The sequence below is a fragment of the Panthera leo genome, chromosome B1 (assembly GCF_018350215.1).
Source record: "Panthera leo isolate Ple1 chromosome B1, P.leo_Ple1_pat1.1, whole genome shotgun sequence".
In the NCBI taxonomy this organism is placed as follows: Eukaryota; Metazoa; Chordata; class Mammalia; order Carnivora; family Felidae; genus Panthera; species Panthera leo.
In genome coordinates, this window is record NC_056682.1 from 83,873,271 (window position 1) to 83,894,528 (window position 21,258).

General features: G+C 34.6%; 1 protein-coding gene across 9 annotated transcripts in view; it reads left to right on the forward strand.

The window, feature by feature from the left end:
* Positions 1 to 21,258, forward strand: part of INPP4B (inositol polyphosphate-4-phosphatase type II B) — a 759,315-nt gene that overhangs the window by 380,606 nt on the left and 357,451 nt on the right. For all 9 annotated transcript variants that reach the window (XM_042935411.1, XM_042935413.1, XM_042935409.1 and 6 more), the window contains 2 exons: positions 13,451 to 13,658; positions 15,873 to 15,917. In XM_042935411.1, coding sequence (XP_042791345.1) covers positions 13,568 to 13,658; positions 15,873 to 15,917 — 136 coding nt within the window. In that variant the 5' untranslated portion in view covers positions 13,451 to 13,567. The remainder of the gene's footprint in view (positions 1 to 13,450; positions 13,659 to 15,872; positions 15,918 to 21,258) is intronic.

Genomic DNA, 21,258 nt, shown 5'->3' on the forward strand with positions numbered 1-21,258 from the left:
CCTCCCTCTCAGGATGTCAGGTCACTGTTAAAACTATGTAAATTATGGTTCAGATCTGGCCTAGTGCTGGCACAAAGACTACAGAGTTCTCAGGATTAAAGGGCCTTGTCACAGGGATTGACAGAGCCTCTTTTACTTTATACACAGTGGAGATCAACATTGTTCTTATCGTAATTTGCGACTAATGAGCAGTAGACTGACCTTTGATTTACAATGAACCAAAGATACAATCCCTCTGCTTGCTGAACTGAGTTCTTTGCTCTGAGTTGTTGCTCTGTGCTCTTTGTGAACATCAAGATTTTGCTAGTTTCAAGGAATATTCAGTTAATACTCATTGTGACTTGGGTCTATTTCTTGACTGAGATTGCAGTCTCCAGAAGGCAGTCCTATGTTTCAAAGAAGCAAAAGGAGGAAATTTTACCCCTTTGTTAAGTATCCAGAATGGTGGGTCTGTAGAATTGGATATGTTCCATCATCAGATTCTATTTTTAAACTTCAATTATTTAGAATTGTTGCTATTGATTCTTTTTCATGGTTGTTTGTCCACTGAAAGTATATTCTCATCAGGACCCAGTAGAAGTGATAGGGATGAGTCTGTCTCAAGAAGACGGAATGTTATAAATAGAGGTATAAAAATATCTACCATGATGGGTTTTCTTTGTTTGGTTGGTTGGTTTTTTCTCTTTCCTGGGGGTTCTGGTGCTTAGGCTTTAAATGCTGTGTTGATATGTTATAGGTTTCCCAGAGATTTCTATTTTTAGGAAGGAAAATAATATAAATAAAAAGATAAATAAAATAAATGTTTCCTAGCCCTTCTTCCTTTCTCCCTACCTATCTGCCCTAGTATATTTTTTAAGAGATGGTAAACATTTGAAGATTTTTGTATGGTAAAGTTGAAAAGCGATAGCAGGTAGAATACAGAGAAGAATTAGAAACTCACATTAACTTCCTTGTTTCTCCAGTTACTAAGTGGAACAAATTACTTTTTAAGCTTCAGTTTTTCACCTGTAAAGCTGGAGTTACATCTTAAATTTGTTATAAAGATTAATGTTATGCATATGATGTAATAATACAGGACATGGCACATGGCACATAATATTCAGAAAAGTCACATAAGTACTCAGAAAATTGTGGTTGCTTTTGGATAAAATGAATTTCAAAAGCAGTAGTGGAGAGACTCCGTGAAGTGGATATTAGTAGACCCTCCTTTGGTTTGGTATTTACAAGGAGGAAAAGGAAGAGTACCATGCCTGTCACTTATATTTTATTACACCCTTTCCCCTCCTTCCTGTTTCCATGTGTCACTATAGTTTGAACCACTGTGTATTCTAAAACCCCAGTCCAGATGTGTTCAGTAAGTTGCTGGACTCTAGATGATCCTGATTTTGATGACATCAAGACACTAGTTCTTATTATGAGCTGCCATATACATGTCCTGGCCAACCTCCAACATTCTCCAAAGTGTGGCATACAGTGACCTGGGTCTGTTTAGCCAAGTATTCAATAGAGGTGTGTTGGGCCTGACCCTGCCAAGAGTCAGGCAGCACAGCTAAGTCTGGAGAATGCAAAAGTAAAAGGAAGAAAGAATGAGGAAAGGATCACATCTGGGTTAGGGTTAGTCACTGGAAAAAGTTCAATACAAAGAGGCCAACAAATAGATGAGTAAAAAGGAGGTGGGTGTCAAGGGCCTCAGACAGACAACCCAGATTATAAAATTCTGGGTAGAAATGAGAGTACTATATGTAGGTCATAAGTCAGTGGCTAGAGAGACTGAAGCCCAGGCCAGGATCCATAGCAGCTCTTGGCATCTGTCTAGAAAGTCTGATTAAGTGACATGGGCCTTTAGCCCATATTGGCTTTTTATTTGGCAGAATTCCGTATTCACTTCTCCCAGTTTATGGGAATGGAATCTGGGCTTCTATTCTTAAAATGGTGCTTCTCATGCTTGAATGTAGGTAGAAATGCTCTATGCCATAATGCAGTGTCTAATTTAGAAGATCTGGGGTCTGGCTCAAGGTTTTGCATTTCTAACAGGCTTCCAGGCGACTCATACTGCTGGTCTAGGGATCGTGTTTTGAGTGGCAAAGCCTTAAAAGACTGTTGCTGTTTGGTCTTGCTAAATCCATGGGTCTTCTGTCTGTCTCATGTCAGTGCTGCTTCCTTGTGGTAAAGCCTGGAAGCTGGGCTTTTGATCAATCTGGAGCCTTGACAACTCTCATCCTTATTCTTCTTGTGACAAAGGGGCTCACATTGAATTTAATATTGGTAGCAAAACCATACTGACAATTTAAAGAATTCAATTGTCTCCTGACACTGTTGGTTTCTTGGGCAGAAATGTTGCCCTAGAATCTTAATTCATTGCTCTGTCAGGAATTATGCTCTGCCTGGTCAGGGGCCTCATGAGAGGCAAGGAAGGTCTTGACCTTAAATACATGCCTGATTTTTTTTTCAGGTAAAATATCAAATTTGCCAATTTATGCCATTTTCCTCAAAAAGAATCTTTTTCCTGAAACTGTTTTTTTTAATTCTTCTATTACTTTCCAATGATAGAAATAAGAATAAATCCCTGTTACTGAGAATAGGGGCCTAGTTGCAGAACTTTGAATATAATTATCCTATGAAGATGATAGCTTTCAAAGTACCCTGACATTTGCCATGAGGAAAAAGAAACAGAGAATGCAGAGGTAAATAATATTCCTGGTTTTATGTCTTCTTGACATTATATAGCATTTGGCTGATCCTTACAAGCCCTGTCCATCCATATTCCCTCTTGTAAATTGCAGGGTTTTAGACGGTTTTCAAGTGATTTGGCATTGTGAATTATATCTGGTTAATCAGAATGTCCTGGTGTTAGAAGTTTCAGGATACTGATATGAAGTGAACAAGTTTAGTGGGTTGGCTACTGAAGGGCTATACAATCACCATAACAGAGACTTGCTATTCTGTTTATTTTTGAAATGGATAGGAATTAATCATTTATTCAACATCTTATATCAAAGCACTGTTTGGAAAGCTGAACAAAAGCCACAGGTACATAGTGTCAGTGAGCCTCCAACACTCCCTGCCCAGACCTCAGCCTGAACAGGCTAGGAATATCTTTAACCACAGGTATGCCCTTCTGGTTAGAACCCAGGCACAGCCCATCATATGATGCCTTATATTCCTGTCATCCTGGGATAGCACCTAAACCACAAGCACCTCCTGTCCTGTATCCTTGCCCCTTGTGTCATCCTCATTTTGCTATGGGCAAATGACTCAATCTTCCCCTGATCTTCTCACTTTTAAAAATGTTATATAATGTCCTTAGGGTCTTCTATTCCTATAGAAAACAGTTTATTTAGCCTTCTACCTCTTCAGAAAATGTTTTCTTTGTCTTTTTGTCTTAATGAAAACTTGGTTTCTGGGGTTTTCTGCTTCCTAGTTGCCTACTCTAATACAGACAGGCCACAAACCACAGGGACTGAAGGCTGGGCTACTATTTTCTTAGTAGTCACAAGAGTCCCCTTAAGCTGTTAGGACCTCATGTAAGATTGCTGATGTCTGGCTATACCACTCCTCCACCCCTATTTGTCATGTTCATTGGTGAAACTTCTGCTTTCTTCAGACTTCTCTATGGGAACGCGTCCTGCCTGTTATCCTCCTGGGAGATTCCAGTTTCCATGGGAATAACCCATTGAACATCCTTGATGCACAGTGTCTTTTTCTTACTAGCCCTAGTGACCAATAATACCATGCCATTTCAGCCATCTACTTATATCCATGGCAATACCTTGGACTTCTCATTACTCAGAACTGAATTATTCTCTCATCTGCCAATATGTTACATCTTTCCCCTTTAATGAGTTCCCAATCCAACCTAAAAAAGATGTTTGGTCACATTTGTATTATTACAGTCTTAGCTTCACTATTCTCTCACTGCATCAGGAGGCAAAACCCCTACACTTCAATGAAACTATCCTTCTCCACAAGACTGCTGAGCACTGTTGGAGAAAGCCACACACATATATCTATAAATCTGTGGTCTCCAGGCCCAGCTGGCCCCATAAAACTGCCTCCAGTTGTTCCCTCATCGGGTACTCTTAAAGGCTAGCTCAGAACTCCACTTTTCTTCTCCAGCCTCCTACCCAACTTCTTCCCCATTTTCTCTCAACATATGACTTTGCCTTTTTAGTTAATTAAATGTATAATGAGTGTTTAGGATGTACCAAAGGTATAATGAAAAATATAGAGACATTTTGTACTTACTCAGTGTAATAAACAAAACTTTCCCTGTGCATTTGAAGTTTTTTGTGTTCCCCTTCCTGATCATATCCCTCACGCTTGTTCCCCAAATATCATAATTATTCTGATTTAAGTGTTTATCATGCATTTCTCTGTGGTTGGACTTCATATGTATGTACACCTACACAATATAGAACTAGAGTACTATTTTACATGTTGTTAAATTTTCTATAAGTGCCATCATATCCCTCCCTCTGTCTTCCTGTCCCTCCTCACTCTTTCTCCTCTGTACGTTATGAAGTTAATCAATGTTGATATATGAAGATTCATTTTATATAGAATGAATAGGCTACAATATATTTGTCTACTTTCTTAGTGACAGGCCTTTAGCCTGTTTCAATATTTTTTTTATTGAAGCTGATTTATTATGAACATTCCTTCCATTATCTTCTGGTATGCATTTTCAATAATTTTTCTAAAATAGAAGCTTATAAGTAGAATTGCTTTTCAGTTTAAATCATGGATTTGAGAACTTGTATTCTAAATATAAGCATTTAATAATATAACTTTCCCTTTAAGCACATTTTTATATGTAGCATAGTGATTTTATTCTGATTTAAATGTACAAATACACACATTTTTATTTTAGTTTATTAAGGTTTGTTTTATAACCAAGAATATAATCTTAGTAAGCATTCCATGTGTACTTTGAAACAAAATATGTATTCTGTTGTTGGATGAAGTCTAATAAATACCAATGAGGTCAAGTTGTTAGTAGTGTTATTTAAGTATTCTGTATCCTCTCTGATGTTTTATCTACTTGTTTGATCTGTTGTAGAGAGTGGAATGTTGAGGTCTCTATATCACTGTGGATTTGTCTGTTTCTTTTTCAGTTCTTTAAGTTTTTGCTTCATGTATTATAAAGCTCTATTGTTAGGCCCATTTACCTTCAGGATAGTTACATTTTCTTGGTGAATTACAATTTTATCCTTATATAATACTAATGTGTGTTATATGAAATCTATTTTATCTGATACCAATAGTCACTGCAATTTTCCTTTGATTAATGTTTCCATGATATAATTGTTTCAGTCTTTTCAGTCTTTTTACTTTTAACTTAACTGTGTCATTATATTTCATTATAACTATGAAGCATATAGTCAGGTCTTTCAAGCTGATAATCTTTTCTGTCTTTTAATTGGTGTGTGTGTGTGTGTGTGTGTGTGTGTGTGTGTGTGTGTAGCTTGCATTTAATGTGATTATTGACATGGTTGGATTAAAAACATTTTGCTACTTGTCTTCTATATATTCCATCTGTCTTGTTCTTTTCCTCTGCTTTAAAATTTATTTTGTATGTTTTGTTATTCCATTTTACCTTCACTATTGGGTTATTATTTATACTTATTTTTAAAAGTTATTAGTAATTACTCCCCAAATTGTCATAAACATTTTAATTACAATCTACCTTCAAGATTTTAGTGATATAATTGTATACTATACTTTTAGTGTAAGAACTAAACAACAACTCCCCATTCATCCCTGTCACCCTTCTTGCTATTGATGTTATATGTTACACTTTTATATATGCTATCAGTATATAATACATCACTACTATTTTTACTTTAGGCCAGTGGTTGGCAAACTCTGGCCTTCAGGCCAAATCCTGAATATTAGTTGGTTTTACAAATAGAATATTATTGTAACACAACCATGCCTATTTGTTTATGTATTGCCAATGGTTGCTTATATACTACCACAGCAGAGTTGAATGGTTGTGACAGAAACCGTATAGTCCAAAAAGCCTAAAATATTTACTATCTGTCTTTAATAGAAGTGTGCCAAACCCTGCCTTAGGCAATTATCTTTTATAGTCACTACAAACAAGAAAAGATTAAATTAATATTTACTTTCTTTTATATCGCTTATAGCATTCTCCATATCTTTTGTGGATTCAAGTATCTTTCTGTTATGTCATACTTGAAAAACTTCCTTTAATATTTCTTGCAGTGCAAATCTGCTGATAATGAATTTGTCAGTTTTTATTTGTCTGGATAAAAGTCTGTGTCTCTTAATTTTTACAAGTTATTTCTACTTTGTATAAAATCCTGGGTTGATGTTTTTCTTATTTCAGTGCTTTAAAGATGTCACTTACATACTTTTAAACAAGAAGTCCAAAATATTTTCTTACTTTTGTTACTCTATATGTAATTTGCTTTTTTTTTTTTTTTTTTTTTTTTTGCTTTGGTCACCTTAAATTTTTTCTCCTTATCTTCGTTTTTCAAAAGCCTGACTATGATATACATAGAAGTTTATCGTTTGTTTGATTTGCTTGTTTGTTTATGGGTATATTTGTGTACATGTCATTTCTCTGGTGTTTTCTGAGCTTCTTGGATTGGTGTTTTGAAATTTAATATTTTTGGAAAATCTTAGGCCGTTATCTCTTCAAATATCTATTCTGTCTTTTTCTTTCTTCTGAGATTCAAATAACACATATATTTAATTTGGTATTGTGTCACAGCTTTTGAATGCTCTCGTATGCATTTTCATTTTTCTTTGTGTCTTTTTTTTTCTTTTTTTCTTTGTGTTTCAGTTTGGGTAATTTCTATTAGCTTATCTTCAAGTTCACTGATTACTTCATTGATGGTATCATAACTATTAATGATCTTGTCAAAGGCATTCTTCCTCTCTTACTGTGTTTTACATTCCTAGGATTTGTATTTGGTCATTTCCAATAGTTTCTATCTCTGCTAAAAATCTCCATCTGGTCATGCAAGTCATCCACATTTTCCATTAGAGTCTTAAGTATATTCTGTTTCTAACAGGTCCAACATTTGGGTCTTATATTAACCTGGTTCTCTTAACTGCTTTTTTCCCCTCTTTTCTCTTGACTGTTCATCTTAGTCTTCATCTTCTTTGTGTAGTGTGTAGGATAGTAGAATATAACAAAAATAGTACCTATGCCTGGAAGTGGGCATTCCTCTTTTCCTACTACACCTTTAAATTGAGTCAATCTAGTCAGTAACAGATCTGGGTTTGAGTTTTGTTGTTACTATGGCTGCCTTGAGTGCATCACCAGTTTCAAATAACTCTAACATTCATTTCTACTCATAGTGGGGTTTGGGTGTCTGGAGACTGTTCTCTACTCTCCGCTTAAGGCTTTTTTGGGGAGCTTCTACCAAAGAGAGGTTTACTGTTCATGTTTTTATGCCTCCTCCAGTGGTAGGCTGCTGTTAATAGTTTCCTACTATTTACTGGACCTGTAGGAATAGAGACATTTTCTGTTGTCCTATTTTTAACCTCGATCTTAGGCAAAATCTATATTCTTGGGTCTTGAGGATGAGGCTTTTCAGTGGTCCTGTCCTTCTCTTAGCAATAGAGGATCAGAGAATCTCTAATGATCTGATCCCAGGAAGCTTCTCTGTACCTCTCTTATTTCTATCTTCTAGTTGCAATGAGTCTCCATCTATGCCCTGAAGGCAATAGAGTCTGCAGTTTTTGTTCTATAGGGAAGAGGATCCAAGTGGTGTGTCTTTAGTGATGGCTACTCCCCTCCCATAGGGTTGAATCACCAAAGGACACTTTCTCCAGATTCCCACTTTCTTCCCAATCTTCCTCATGAGCCTCTGTGAGGATGAAGAAAAGTCTGTTAGCGAATGCAGCCTACTTTTGAGCTTAGGCCTTTCAGTAGCTCTGTACTTTCATACTAGTCCCCCTTGACCTTCAGTAAGTCATTGAATATTTTTGGCTGAATTATTATTACCAGCTTATATGAGGCCTGACATCTCTTCCTTCTGTGGAGGGAAGCTCTTTTCCATGAAGGCATTTGCCTTTTCTTAGGTTTCAGGCTAGTTGATTCCTCTGAGACTTCTGTTCTCAGATTAAAGAAATGTTTATGGTTTGATATATTCAGCATTTTCTTGAGTTTATAGTGGGAGTAATAGTCTTTGTATTTTTGTATATCCTAAACTGGAGCTGAAATTTCTGTTACAAATATATTTCTAGTGTATAATTTGTTACTTCAGTTTTTGTGGTATCTTGTACTTACAGAATATTTTTTTTTATTTTAGTGTAGTCAAATTTATTAATATTTCCTTTATGTACTGTGCTTTTGAAGTCAGGTTGATAAATCTTTTATACTCCATTGTTCTTAAATATACTTTTTTCATGAATGGATAAAAATAAGGCCATTGGGCAGAATCTCCTCAAATTTCTGTTAATGCTTTTCAGATCATACCTCATTTTCTCTTCACCCCCAACTTCCTCCCATTATAGCAGATTACATCATCTAGATTCTTTTCTTGCCCCAACAATAATATCTTTTTCTCCTTAATCTTCAATTTAAGATTGAAAATTTAATTGAAAATAAAAAAAAAAAAAGTATTTTTCCTTCCTTTGTTTCTGAAGGACAACTTCACTAGGTAGAGAATTCTTGGTTAACAGTTATTTCCTTTCAAAATTTTGAATATATCATCACATTCTCTCCTGGCCTGAAAAATTTCTGTTGAGAAATCTGCTTATAGTCTTTAGGGGTTCCCTTGTATGTAAATTCTCTCTTTTCTCTTGCTGCTCTTAAAATTCTTCCATTGTTTTTCACTTCTGACTATTTAATTATATAGTCAGTATCTCAGTGTAGCCCTATTTAAATTCAGCTCTTTAGGATCTTTTGGGCCTCATGGATCTATGTGTCCATTTATCTCTCCAGGTTCAGGGATTTTTTTTTCAACCCTTGCTACTTTAAATATACTTTCTGTCCGTTTTTCTTTCTCTTTTCTTTCTGGCATTCTCATAATGCAAATATTGTTTCTTTTCATTTTGTATTATAATTTCTGCAAGCTTTCTTCACCCTTTTTCATTCTTTTTTTTTTCCTTTTTCCTCCTCTGACTCGGTAATTTTCAATGTCTTATTGTTCAGGTGAGTGATTCCCCACCCCCCCCAATGGTGAAGTCTTCTTTTAAAACTCTCTACTGAGTTCTTCAGTTCAGTTATTATATTTTTCAACTCTAGATTTCTATTTTATTGCTTTTTGATGGTTTCTATTTCCTTATCAAACTTCTTGTTTTGTTCATGCATTGTTTTCCTAATTTTATTTAGTTATATGTCTGTTTTCTTGTAATTCACTAAACTTCCTTAGATAATTCTGAATTCTTTGACACCTCACAGATCTCCATATATTTAGTGTCAGTTATTAGAACTTTAGAACTTTATTAATTTCCTTTGGTGTCATATTTGCCTGGTGTGTGTGTGTGTGTGTGTGTGTGTGTGTGTGTGTGTGTGTATCCTTGTGTCCTTATTAATTCTACCTGTTTGAGTAATGGCCTCCTTTTCTAGACTTTACAAGTTTTCTTTGGTAGAGACAGCTCTTCAATAGTCAGCTAAGTTTGGGTTTCTGGGTGTGTATCTGATAATGTCCTTGAGCAGGTGGGGCCTGTCACTATGGCCTATTTTTGAGCAAGGCTGCTGTTCCAGGTCTAAAGGGATGGCAGGGAGTGGGAGTTGTGCCACTGGCTGAGAACAGTTAAATAGTTTTATGGGCCTGGTTCCCTACCCTAGTGAAGCTATAGGATGGGCTCTATGCTTGCCCAGATTCTCTGATGAGGCTTACTAGATGATCAGGACTGGGTACAGTATTTGGTAATAGAGCTATGAATTAATTTCCCTGTCCTTGCAGAGCAGTAGGATGGGACTCAGGACCTGTACAGTTTGTTATTTGGTGACTTTAATCAAACCAGAGTGTGCACCGAATTCCCTGGTTGGGTGAGGTAACTGGTTTTGCTCTGCAGATGTGGGGAGTCACAGGCTGTGCTCTCTGTTCAAATGCCAATGCCACGAATGTAGGGCTGTTGAATAGGCTGTGCAGCTTTCTATATGCTCTGGTTAGGTTCCTTGGTTGGGCAGGATGAAAGTTGTATTCAGGGATGAGGAGGTTACAAATTATATTCTCTGCCCTGGAGCAGTGGGAGAAGCTGCTCTAGCCATAAAGCTTTTTGTTTGTTGTATTAACTCAAGACAACCCCCACTCTAAGTTTCCTGATTAAACATGGCCACTAGATTTGCCTGCCCACCTCTCAGTTTCCTGGGGTTGCCAACCCATCAGGTGAGATGGAGCTGGAAAACACTCTCCTCAGTATATCTCAGCTCCCTTGCCTAGGCAGTAGGGGGAGGGACTTTCAGTTTCCCAAACAGGCTTTCTGGTGGAGAAGAACTGGAGCTACCCTCAGCCTTGTCTATGAATTAATCCTCTTGTCTCTGTGCAGCACTGGAACACTCCACAGGTGGTACTGGCTTTGTTCTGGGGGTGATCTCTGTCTGCCTCTGAGCTGAGTACCACAAGTCTTCAAAGCTCCCAGGAGTTGTCATCAGAAGACACTCTTAGCTCCCTTGCCTTGGCAGAAGGAGAGGGCGCCACTGGAGGCTAGCCTCAATTTCTCAAACAGGCTCTCTGGTTGGAAAGGGGTGGGAGCTACTCAGCCTTGTAAAGTCATCTTTTAACTTAATGACCTTGTTTACTTGAGAAACATCCAGTAAGTAGAGTGATGACATTGTTCCCTCAGTTGTTCTTCTCTGCTGCTCCTCCTATCACTGTCAGTGCTTTTACCAGCTAAATTCTCTTCTTGCTCCCCTGAATGGTTTTGTGCCTTACAGTTCAGTCTTTAGTCATCCTTTTTTTTCACTACATGTACTTGGTTTCAATGACTTCGTTTGACTTTGACTTCAACCATTAGCCAATGATTTACAAAAAAATACTTTTCCAGCCTTAGTATCTCTCCTGAAATCTAGACCCATGTGTTTAACTGTTTCTGAATATTTGAAGACATTTCAAAAACAACATGGTTAGAACTAAACTCATCATCCTTGACTAAAATCCCTCTTTCTTTATATTCCAGATAGTTTAGTGGTCCATATTTACTGACTTTCACCTGAAATTCCTGACTTTCATTATCTCAATTCTAAATTGCAGCTAATTCCATCATTAAGTCTAGGTAACTGCATTTAATAAATGGCCCTTTACCCCATTTAATAACTTGTTTTGGAATCCAGATTCTCTTCTCTAGTCATCTGCTTCTGTTTTGACTTAGATCCTCTTTATTATTTTATTTTCCTTGAATATTAAAATAACCTCCAAACAAGTTAGTTTCTTTATTAAGTTGTCAACTTCTAGTATGTTCTCTACTTTGACACCCAGTAAACTTTCTAAAAATCAAATATAGTTATGTCACTCTCTTACAATAGGTACATTTAATGTCGCTTCTTTCTGCTCTGAGAATTAGGTTTAGTATCTCTAGCTGACTTTTTAAAATATATTTGTGGTATGTAAAAATTTAAATCTATTCTTGTGCATGATCTCCAAACCAAAAAATTTCCAATAGACACAGAAAAGGAACTACTATATTTAACCATAACCATAGGTAAATGCTGTATTTACCAGCTAGAAAATGTAGTGGTTTTCTAGAGCTTTTCTATTAATATAACTGATTCCTTCTGAGGCATATGCCTTGTTAATAGGTATCAAATCTGAAATTTCTCCTCAAATGAAACAAGATAGAATAAAAATGAATAGAGTCATCAGAGGTTGTTATATGATCTTTGTCTTATGTATTTGACTTTATTCTCTTGAAATTGAATTTATTTTTAAGTTTTGAATGGGTGATATGCCTAAAATGGGACCATATTAGTAATATTTATAGGCCTCTTCAGTCTTCTCCACTCACCCAAAGGTACACATTCACCCACACTCAGAGTTGACATTTATTTTATTAATTATTCACTGTTAGTGTGCTGAGTTGTTAGTTTGTTAAGATTTATCCGTATTGCTTATTTAGGCCTCCTCTTTAATTTTTACGACAGCTGATCAAGATTAGAGGTTGAGTTTTTGGTGAAGAACTACAGTGAAGTTAACAAAGTTCTTGTACCCAAGTCCCACATGCATGGTAGTCTTCCACAGCCCACTCATGCTAATGAAATTGTCATAGGTTCATGATAGAATGTGGTCCAATGAATATATGTGTGTCCTTATCAGAAGAGACATCTAAATTTAAATAGTTAAAAAAATAGAAAGCATTATCTTAATTCAAAATATAATTTTTAACTTGAAGAATTTGGTCTAATTGATAGTGCAATTGCCCTTTACTCCTGGCCTTCATTCCTGGTTGTATCCTGAGGAACCAATGCGTACTTATATACAACTTTATTAGAATATTTTTTAAAGATTCAAGATGCTTTCAGAATTTAATTTTTACCAGATGATCTTTAAAAACCAGAGCTGAATTACAAATGAAACTGCTTTGTTAAAACAACAAAGACTAAGGCTGTGGATTTGTGAAGTTGGAGACGAAATCATTATTCTAAACCAAACTTGATTGCCACTATCGCTTTAAACAACATTGGACAGACATTTAAAGATTTTTTATACATTTTAATTCAGGTGGTAACTTGATTTAAAACAACATTGATTTTTTTTCCCTAATTCATTCTTGGTCATGTATATCAGGCTAAATATCAGAATGAATTTGAAACTATTTGTGGCTATTTGCATAATAGGGTATTAAATTCTTGGAAAGGTTTTCTTTCCCCCATGCTGATTTTCATGATTTTGTTGTTACTTTCATTTCCCCTTGAGCTTTAGCTTTGTAGAGTTATTATTCATTTTTTTCACCATAGACCCTGATCATTAACCATTAAAACTTTATCAGGCAGAGAACCAAGACTCCATGGGTAATGATGAGGTTGGAAACTCCCTTGTACTACTTGTTGGCTCTTGGCTCATACTGGAAGAAGAGTGCCATGCCAAATTGTCTTTACGTGCTCATGAATAATGTTCTAACAAGGGTGGATGGAGAGATGAGCGTAAAGGGTAGATCTAATGGAAGGAATGATAGTAATATTCACCTTAGCAAAACATGCTAATGCCTTGACAAGATGCTCTTGCTGCTAAATTAGATGCATATTAGGTTAGCAGCAGCCCCTATTGCTATCTACTGTTTTACAGAATGACCTAGAAGAGAAGAATACACATTTCAGGATTTAGAAATCCCTCTTATGAACATAAAATAATTGCATAGAGAATACCCACTTAACTTAGAGTTCATGAGGCATAAATTAGATGGATAGATCTTGAAAATAAAGGTGAGATAGGAAGGAAGTTGTAGTTTCTACCTACCTTCAATTCTTAGCTTTATACTGAACTCTGAAGTAACTAAGATTTTTGCTGTTGCTGTTTCCTAAATGCAGAATTTCAGAGGATATCAGGCCTTTAGTGTGAAGATACATCTATATTAAACCAGGAATCACTGGCAGTGACATTTGGACGTGAAAATTTAGAGGACTAAACAACTGTGAAGGTTGATCATGGAAATCAAAGAGGAAGGAGCATCAGAAGAAGGCCAGCACTTTCTTCCCACACCCCAGGCAAATGATACTGGGGACTTCCAGTTCACAAGTAAGTATATGTGTTCCCCTCTCTGTAATTCTCTGAAAATGTAAATTGAGTCAACTAAGCATACATTCATATGTATTCACAGAAACCTGGGTTCTAACAAATGGCATGAAATTAACTATTTTTTTGTTTGCACCATTTATTTTGTCCTAGTGAGTCTGTGATGTGATTCTGATCCTTTACCTTGAGTGAGACAGATGATAGTCTATGAAATGGACTATGAAATATAGTCTATGAAATATCAAATAGTAGAATCAAAGTTCTTGAATGTATATTAAGACATTAATAAATACTTTTTTAAGACACTAATAAATACTTTTTAAGTACACCTCCTCTTTAGCATTTATGTAATCTCATGTGGAATTATTTTTTAGAATATAGAAATGTTCTCTTTAAAATCAAAGTCATTTAAGTTGAAAGCATTAGGACATAATGGTTACCCTAGACAGGTAGATTGTCACTGCTATACTCAAGAACACTAAGTCACATAAATAGAGCAAATATGGAGATGTGGCCAAGATTTGCATTTAGACATTACAGTTGTTATTTGTGCTACTCAAGTCATTAAAATCATTGGAAGAATTGTATGTTTTCTATTATGCTTCAAATTGTAGAGTTTAGGTTTTATTGTTTAGCATGAATTGTGCCTTTTCTTTTCAAGAGTCCTGTTGGCCATTTATTTATCGCTTTCAAATATATGTCAAATTAAATGAGAGTATTTAATTTACACCATAAAAATAAACTTTAAAGGGTAGCTTGGGTGTCTCAGTCAGTTAAGCGTCCAACTCTTGATTTTTGGCTGAGGTCATGATCTCAAGTTTCATATGTTTGATCTCCACATTGGGCTCCGTGCTGACAGAGTGAAGCCAGCCTGGGGTTCTCTCTTTCCCTCTCTTTCTCTGCTCCTCCCCCACTGGTGCACGTGTGTGCATACATGCTTTCTCTCAAAAATGAATAATAAACATTTAAAAACATAAAAAATAATCTAAAGAAAACAGTATTGGTTGAATATGTTTTCTAGAAATTTGTTTGTCAAAGCTTACAGCAGTTACTAATAGTCTTTAAAAAAATCTATATTATTTGAAATGAACAGAGATCTACCCAATGATTACAAGTCTCATCCCTCTGGAAAGTCTGATATTTTTAATCATAGTATTGTGAAATGTCAACAGGAGAAAAAATAAATGGCTACTAAGCAAAAAGAAAGAAGAAAAAAGTTAACCCTGTAAATAAAAAAACAAATAGATTTTATACAAAGAAATGGTACTAACAATATATTAGCAATCCAATATTATTAAATTTAAATTGTATTTGGTAAATGCACCAGTAGAAATAAATAAGAAAATGATTTTACATTTATTTAGATTTAGAAATAAATAAGAAAATGATTCTTACATTTATTACCAAATAGTTTACTTTTTCATTAATTTTAGTTTCACTTCTTTGGCAACCCGTGAGTTGTAATAAGTGGTATCCAAGTCCTCATCCAGTCTTTTTTAAAAAGACCCAAGCTGTGCGTGGTCGTCGGGTATCCATGTTATCACATTATACCACATTATCACCTTCCAGTCGGATCTCGCTGCCTTCTAACCCTTACCTGTTCCCATTTCCTTACTTTTGTTCTCAGACATTCCCTCCACTTCATTCTAAGCCATGTTGTTAGATTTCTTAAAAATCATGATAAAAAGGAATAGAAACACTTATCAGGACATTGATTTGAGCTATCTATAAGTTGACAGAATAACCACCACCATAATGTCCTTCATAACCTTACAAGAGATATCTCTTTAATTAATAACTTACTCTTTACAGCAGGCTGGAATGGTTTGAAAGAAAAATCTATATAGGAGAGTACTTGGGTGAGGTCATCTTTTTTGAAAGTTTTGCCTCTGTCTACATTCATCTAAAAGAAACTAACAATGAAAAAATACATTTTAAATTGCAAAGCTTACAAAAACAATATTTTTTGAGTTTCTTTAGAGCCTTAGAGCTAAGGAGATCAGTCAAGTCTTTAGTCACATTTAGTTCTGCTACAAATATTATGTCCTGCCCTGAGAACTGATGGCTTATCAGTCTGGACAATTAACTGAGTTAATTTGTTCTGCCAAATAATATATTTATACATCCTGGGTAGGGTGAAGCACTGTAATATGTATTTATATATCTTTGATAATGAGTTAAATATCTTTAATCTGAATTCTTACCCATTATTGTTAGGTATTCAGAAGACTCCAAATGAACCACAGTTGGAATTCATCCTTGGTAAGGAATTCTATCTTACTTATACTGATAAATATAATAGTAATTGCATATATAGCATACAGCCTTAGGTTGCTTATATCATTATATAATTTACAAACTTTTACAAACATTGTTCTATAAAAGAAATTTCACTCTTTAAGGTGTTACTTTGAGGTAGATGGCAGGATGGGTGAAATAGGTAAAGGAGATTAAAAGTACAGTTATCATGATGGGCACTGAGAAATGCTATGAAATTGTTGAATTATTATATTCTACACGTGAAACTAATACAAGTTGTTTTTGTTGTACTTCAGTTTAAAAAGTAATAACAAAGCTGGGGGTGGGGGGGAGTTCATTCTATATGGTGTTACTTTCCCCAATTTATAAGTAAAGAATCTGAGCTTATGGTTCTGAAATATTTTGTAAGCTCACTGATATCTTTACATTGTATTTGTGATGAGGTTTTATAGAATCACACATACATGTGTTCAATTTCATATACAGAGACAAGATAGGTAAACCTTTATTAATATACATGTTTTATAAATGTATGGAAAAATTGAAATATACACATTTATTATCTATAGTAGTTTTTAGTGAAGTCTCAATTATTCCAGGATTATATATTTTCATTAATGAAATAGGTTTCAAATTTATATCCTTTGCTCAAAACATTACATTTTGAAGTATAACTTACTGAGATAACATTGTGTGTGTATGTGTGTGTATATATATATATTTATAATATATATAAAATATATTAATATATATTAAATATATATTATAAATATATAATATATAAATAAATATATAATAATAATTTATATATTTATAATATATATAAAAATATATAATATATAAATATATTTATAAAATATATAAAAATATATATATTTAATTTTGTTTGTTTTTCTCTTTAATAGAGCTTATTTTTAGAGCATTTTTAGGTTCACAGCAAAATTGAACAGAAACTACAGAGATTTTACATTTATTACAATTGTTGAACTTACACTGATAAATCGTTACCACTCTAAGTCCATAGTTTACATTTGGGTTCATTCTGGGTTTTGTTATATTCTATGCGTTTGAATAATATATAATGACATATATCGATCATTAAAGTATCAAACAGAATATCTTCATTACCCTAAAAATCCTGTGTGCTCAGTCTATTCATCCCTCTCTCACCTAACCTGCGGCAACTACTGATATTTTTTTACTGTCTCCCTAGTTTTATCTTTTCCAGAATGTCATGTAGTTAGAATCATGCAGTATGTAACCCTTTCATACTAGCTTCTTTCACTTAGTAATATTCATTTAAGTTCCCTCTAGGTCTTTTCATGGCTTAATAGCTCATTTTTTAGCAGTAAATATCATTCCAATGTTTGGATATACCACAGTTCATATGTCCACTCACTTACTAAGGGATTTCTTGGTCACTTCCAAGTTTTGACAATTATGGATAAAGCTGTATGCAAGTTTTTATGAGGACGTAAGTTTTCAATGCCTTTGGGTAAATAGGAGGGAACATATTGTTATTTGGCAAGAGTATGTTTAGTTTTATAAGAAATTGCCAAACTGTCTTGCAAAGTGGCTATATTATTGTGCATTCCTGCCAACAATGCCTAAGTGTTTCTGTTACTCCTCATCCTCACAAGCATTTAGTATTGTCAGTGTTCTGGATTTTGGTATAATTTATTTCTTAAACATTTCATTTTTGTTACAAATGTAGCTAAAAGGTGCTGTAAGTTAAGGATTCTAGTTTTTTATTTTCCCAGGTATTGAGAAACAGAAATGTGAAAACTCAAGAAACTTCTGTGGTAACACCCAAAAAGTTATACTTTTTTTTTTTTTCTTTTTTCTAGAGAGTTCTCAGATAGTGTCAGATATAGAAAGAACTTGTATCGGAAAAGGAGCTGAGTAGCAAAATAAGCCTAGGTACCTCTTGACTCACTGTAACTCTTGCTACTTGAGCCTTTATCTATTCATCTTTCATTTTTAAGACAAGAAATTCATTTTTTTAACTTTTTTTAGTAGGATTTCAAAGAGTTAAGATGTGTTAGAAAATAACTTAGTGTATTTATTTCTTGATTATTATTTTTAGAAGTAATGTTGAGGCCATTACTTTTATTTGTTTATTTATTTTTGGGGGAGAGAGTGTGTGCACAGAAGTGGGGGAGGGGCAGAGAGAGAAAAGGTGAGAGAGACAATTCCAAGCAGGCTCTGCAGTTTCAGCTCAGAGCCCAATGTGGGGTTTGAACCCACAAACAGCAAGTTGGAGCTGAAGTTGGAAGCTTCACCGACTGAGCTGCCCAGGCACCCCTAATTTAGTGTATTTAAAGATACAGATAAATCCTTCTTATTTTCATCTTGTGAAATCTGAAGGAGGCAGAGACAATTGTAGGAGAGGCTGTTAGTCAAACATGGAGACCAAGTTTCAAGAGACAGGATGCCTGGGCCAAATATGTCTCTTCTATTTCAAATAAAGTTATCTGTCTTGTTCAAAGACCTCGGTATATTTTTTTTGTTTTGAAAGCCCAAATTCAGTAGCAATGCTGTTGTCACCTATTTTTCTGTCTTTGTATCATAGATCTAAGAGATGAGCAGCTGTGAGAATTTATTCATAATAATATTCCTCCCACTAAAAAAAACTTCAATTTTATTTTTTCATATTTACTTAAAAGACACACTAGAATTCTTAACAACAGATCATTTGATTTTATCATGTGGCAAAAAAATGCCTTACAAGTAAATAAGGTTATTGAGAGTCTTCAGGAAATTGTGTTGTTGATCCTAGAAGATATATTCCCCAAACTATTTGTTATGCTTTTGAGCACATGAAAGCCCTCAATTGTACTATTTAAAAAAAAAAAGAAAAAAGAAAAAAAAACACTTTTAAAAACTACTCTTTCAAGGACATTATAATTAAATCCGTATAGGCTTTACTATATATTTTGGCTTTTTTTTTTTTTTTTTAGTTTTTTTAAATCCCACAAATTCTTTAACACTTCATCTGCTAACTAGTTAACTTCATAATTAATAATGAAAGAATAATCATTTCCTAAATATTTTTATCATTATTTAAGAATGCATATTTATTTAATAAAAAAGCAACGCATTTTAATACAAAAAACATTCTTTAAAAAAAAAAAGAAATAAAGCAAGAGGCTTTTTTTCCACCTAATTTTTCAATGAAATTTTTGATATTTGATTCCTGATTCTTTACTAAAGTATTCAAATAAATTGAAAATTCCAATAGCCTTGCCTTTAAATTGGGGAAATAGCTATACTAATTTTGCTAGGTGTCATAATGCTTTGTATAAGTTATTTTCCATTAAGGATTGTTTCTGCCTTGTCTGTACGCCATTATGAAATCATTATATCTTGCTGAAGTTCTCTACATCTTTATTCAAGTAAATGAGGTAGGAGATTCTTAGTCAATTGAGCAAACTAATTGGTTAAAAATGTCTTGATAGCACAAGATCAGCATTTACTGAAAAATGAGTATCTCAAGACCATTACCAACTATACTTCTACTGGTTTATTGAATCTAAATTATATAACTCATCCCTTACAACTGAAAGTCTGCATCCGTGTTTTTATCATTGTTTCTTTTAAGTGTCTTGATTCCTTTTTATTTCCACAAAGAGAAATAATGAAAAACTGAAGAGAATAAAGATTTTCTTAAAGTTTAATAATTTTAATTTTTAAACAAATTTTTATTTTTATTTTTGTGCTTAGGTTAGCATTTAAGAAGAGAGATCATTTCTTTTTTTAATATTTTTTTTAATGTTTATTTATTTTTGAGACAGAGAGAGACAAAGCATGAACGGGGGAGGGTCAGAGAGAGGGAGACACAGAATCTGAAACAGGCTTCAGGCTCTGAGCTGTCAGCACAGAGCCCGATGTGGGGCTCGAACTCAAGGACCGGGAGATCATAACCTGAGCCAAAGTCAGCCGCTTAACCGACTGAGCCACCCAGGCGCCCCATGAGAGAGATCATTTCTTAAAATCTGGGTGCATTTCTTTTGAAACCATTGTGGAAAATATAGAGAGAAGACTAATCTTGCCTGAGACATAAAGGAACTTTCTATTAACTATTTATTAAGTTTGTGCTCTTAATTATGCTCGTAATGTTTATATATTTTCATTTACTAGATCCAAAGTCAATAGAATACTTATGAGTATGTTTTCATATTTTTATGTGGATACTACATATCATAAATCCAAAACAATAGGCACTAATTTATACTACATATTTTGATATACATTAATATATATTAATGGCATGAGATGGCACGTGTGTGTGTGCATGTACTCCTTCTTTATTTGACACTGTGAAGTTATATTCTTAAAATAATTTATACCTTGGTGCCTGATACCTAATGGAGGCCAATGACCAGATATAGGGCACATCGAAAGACACGTTTTAGGCATGGCAACAACCTCGGTGTCAATTATGATAGGAATGTAAAGATACGGATGCTGGAGTGAAAGCTCTAACAATACAAATCATTCTTTCATCCATTTTGTATTGGGAGCATAGCAAACTTGTAAGTAAATAATTTCAGGTAGTGTTAAGTTCTATGTATACAGTAAATAGAACAACTATATAGAATATGTCTGGGGGAGAGGTAATTGACTTGCGGAATGGAGGGACTATTTTAGATATAAAAGTCAAAGAAGGATTCTGTGTATCCAAAGGGATTTGGGATGTGGGTACTTGTTTGGAAAGTGTCTATACTGAATATAAGATCCAAGTAACTTTCTGAGCAGGAGACCCTGGCTATAGTAAATATTTATGCAGCAGGTAAAGGGTCATAAGAATGGGAATACTGGGTTTCAAGTGTAGTGAGTTGGGTTGCTGGTTTGATCAGGAATGAAACCAAGTTATGAGCTGATCTGGTCTTGAAGTAAACAAAGCCTCAGCAGCAATGGCAGAATACTGACGACCACCTGTTAGATGACCAGAATGCTAGGGTCAGAGTATGACAATTGTGAGACAGAAGAAATACTCATCCTGGTCCCATAGCCTCTTCTAGTGTCTCTTACTCCATAACCCCTGGGTAATAGGATCAGCCCTCATGATTGGGTTGAGCCTCTAGTGAGCAAGAGACAGGGAGAGATAGGATTCAAAGCTAACAGATTGTTAATCCTTTGCCTTTTGTGAAGCTGTTTTATCTTTTAAGAATCTATATATAAAATTATGGGATAATTTTTTTTCCAGAGACTTTTCCCTCTTGAAAGAAAATGTATCAACTCTTCCCATGTAGGTTTTATTAGTGTATAAAATAAGACTAATCCAAGGATCAAATTATTTAACATAGCCTTACTTTATTTTTTAGTTTTCTCTAAAATTGAG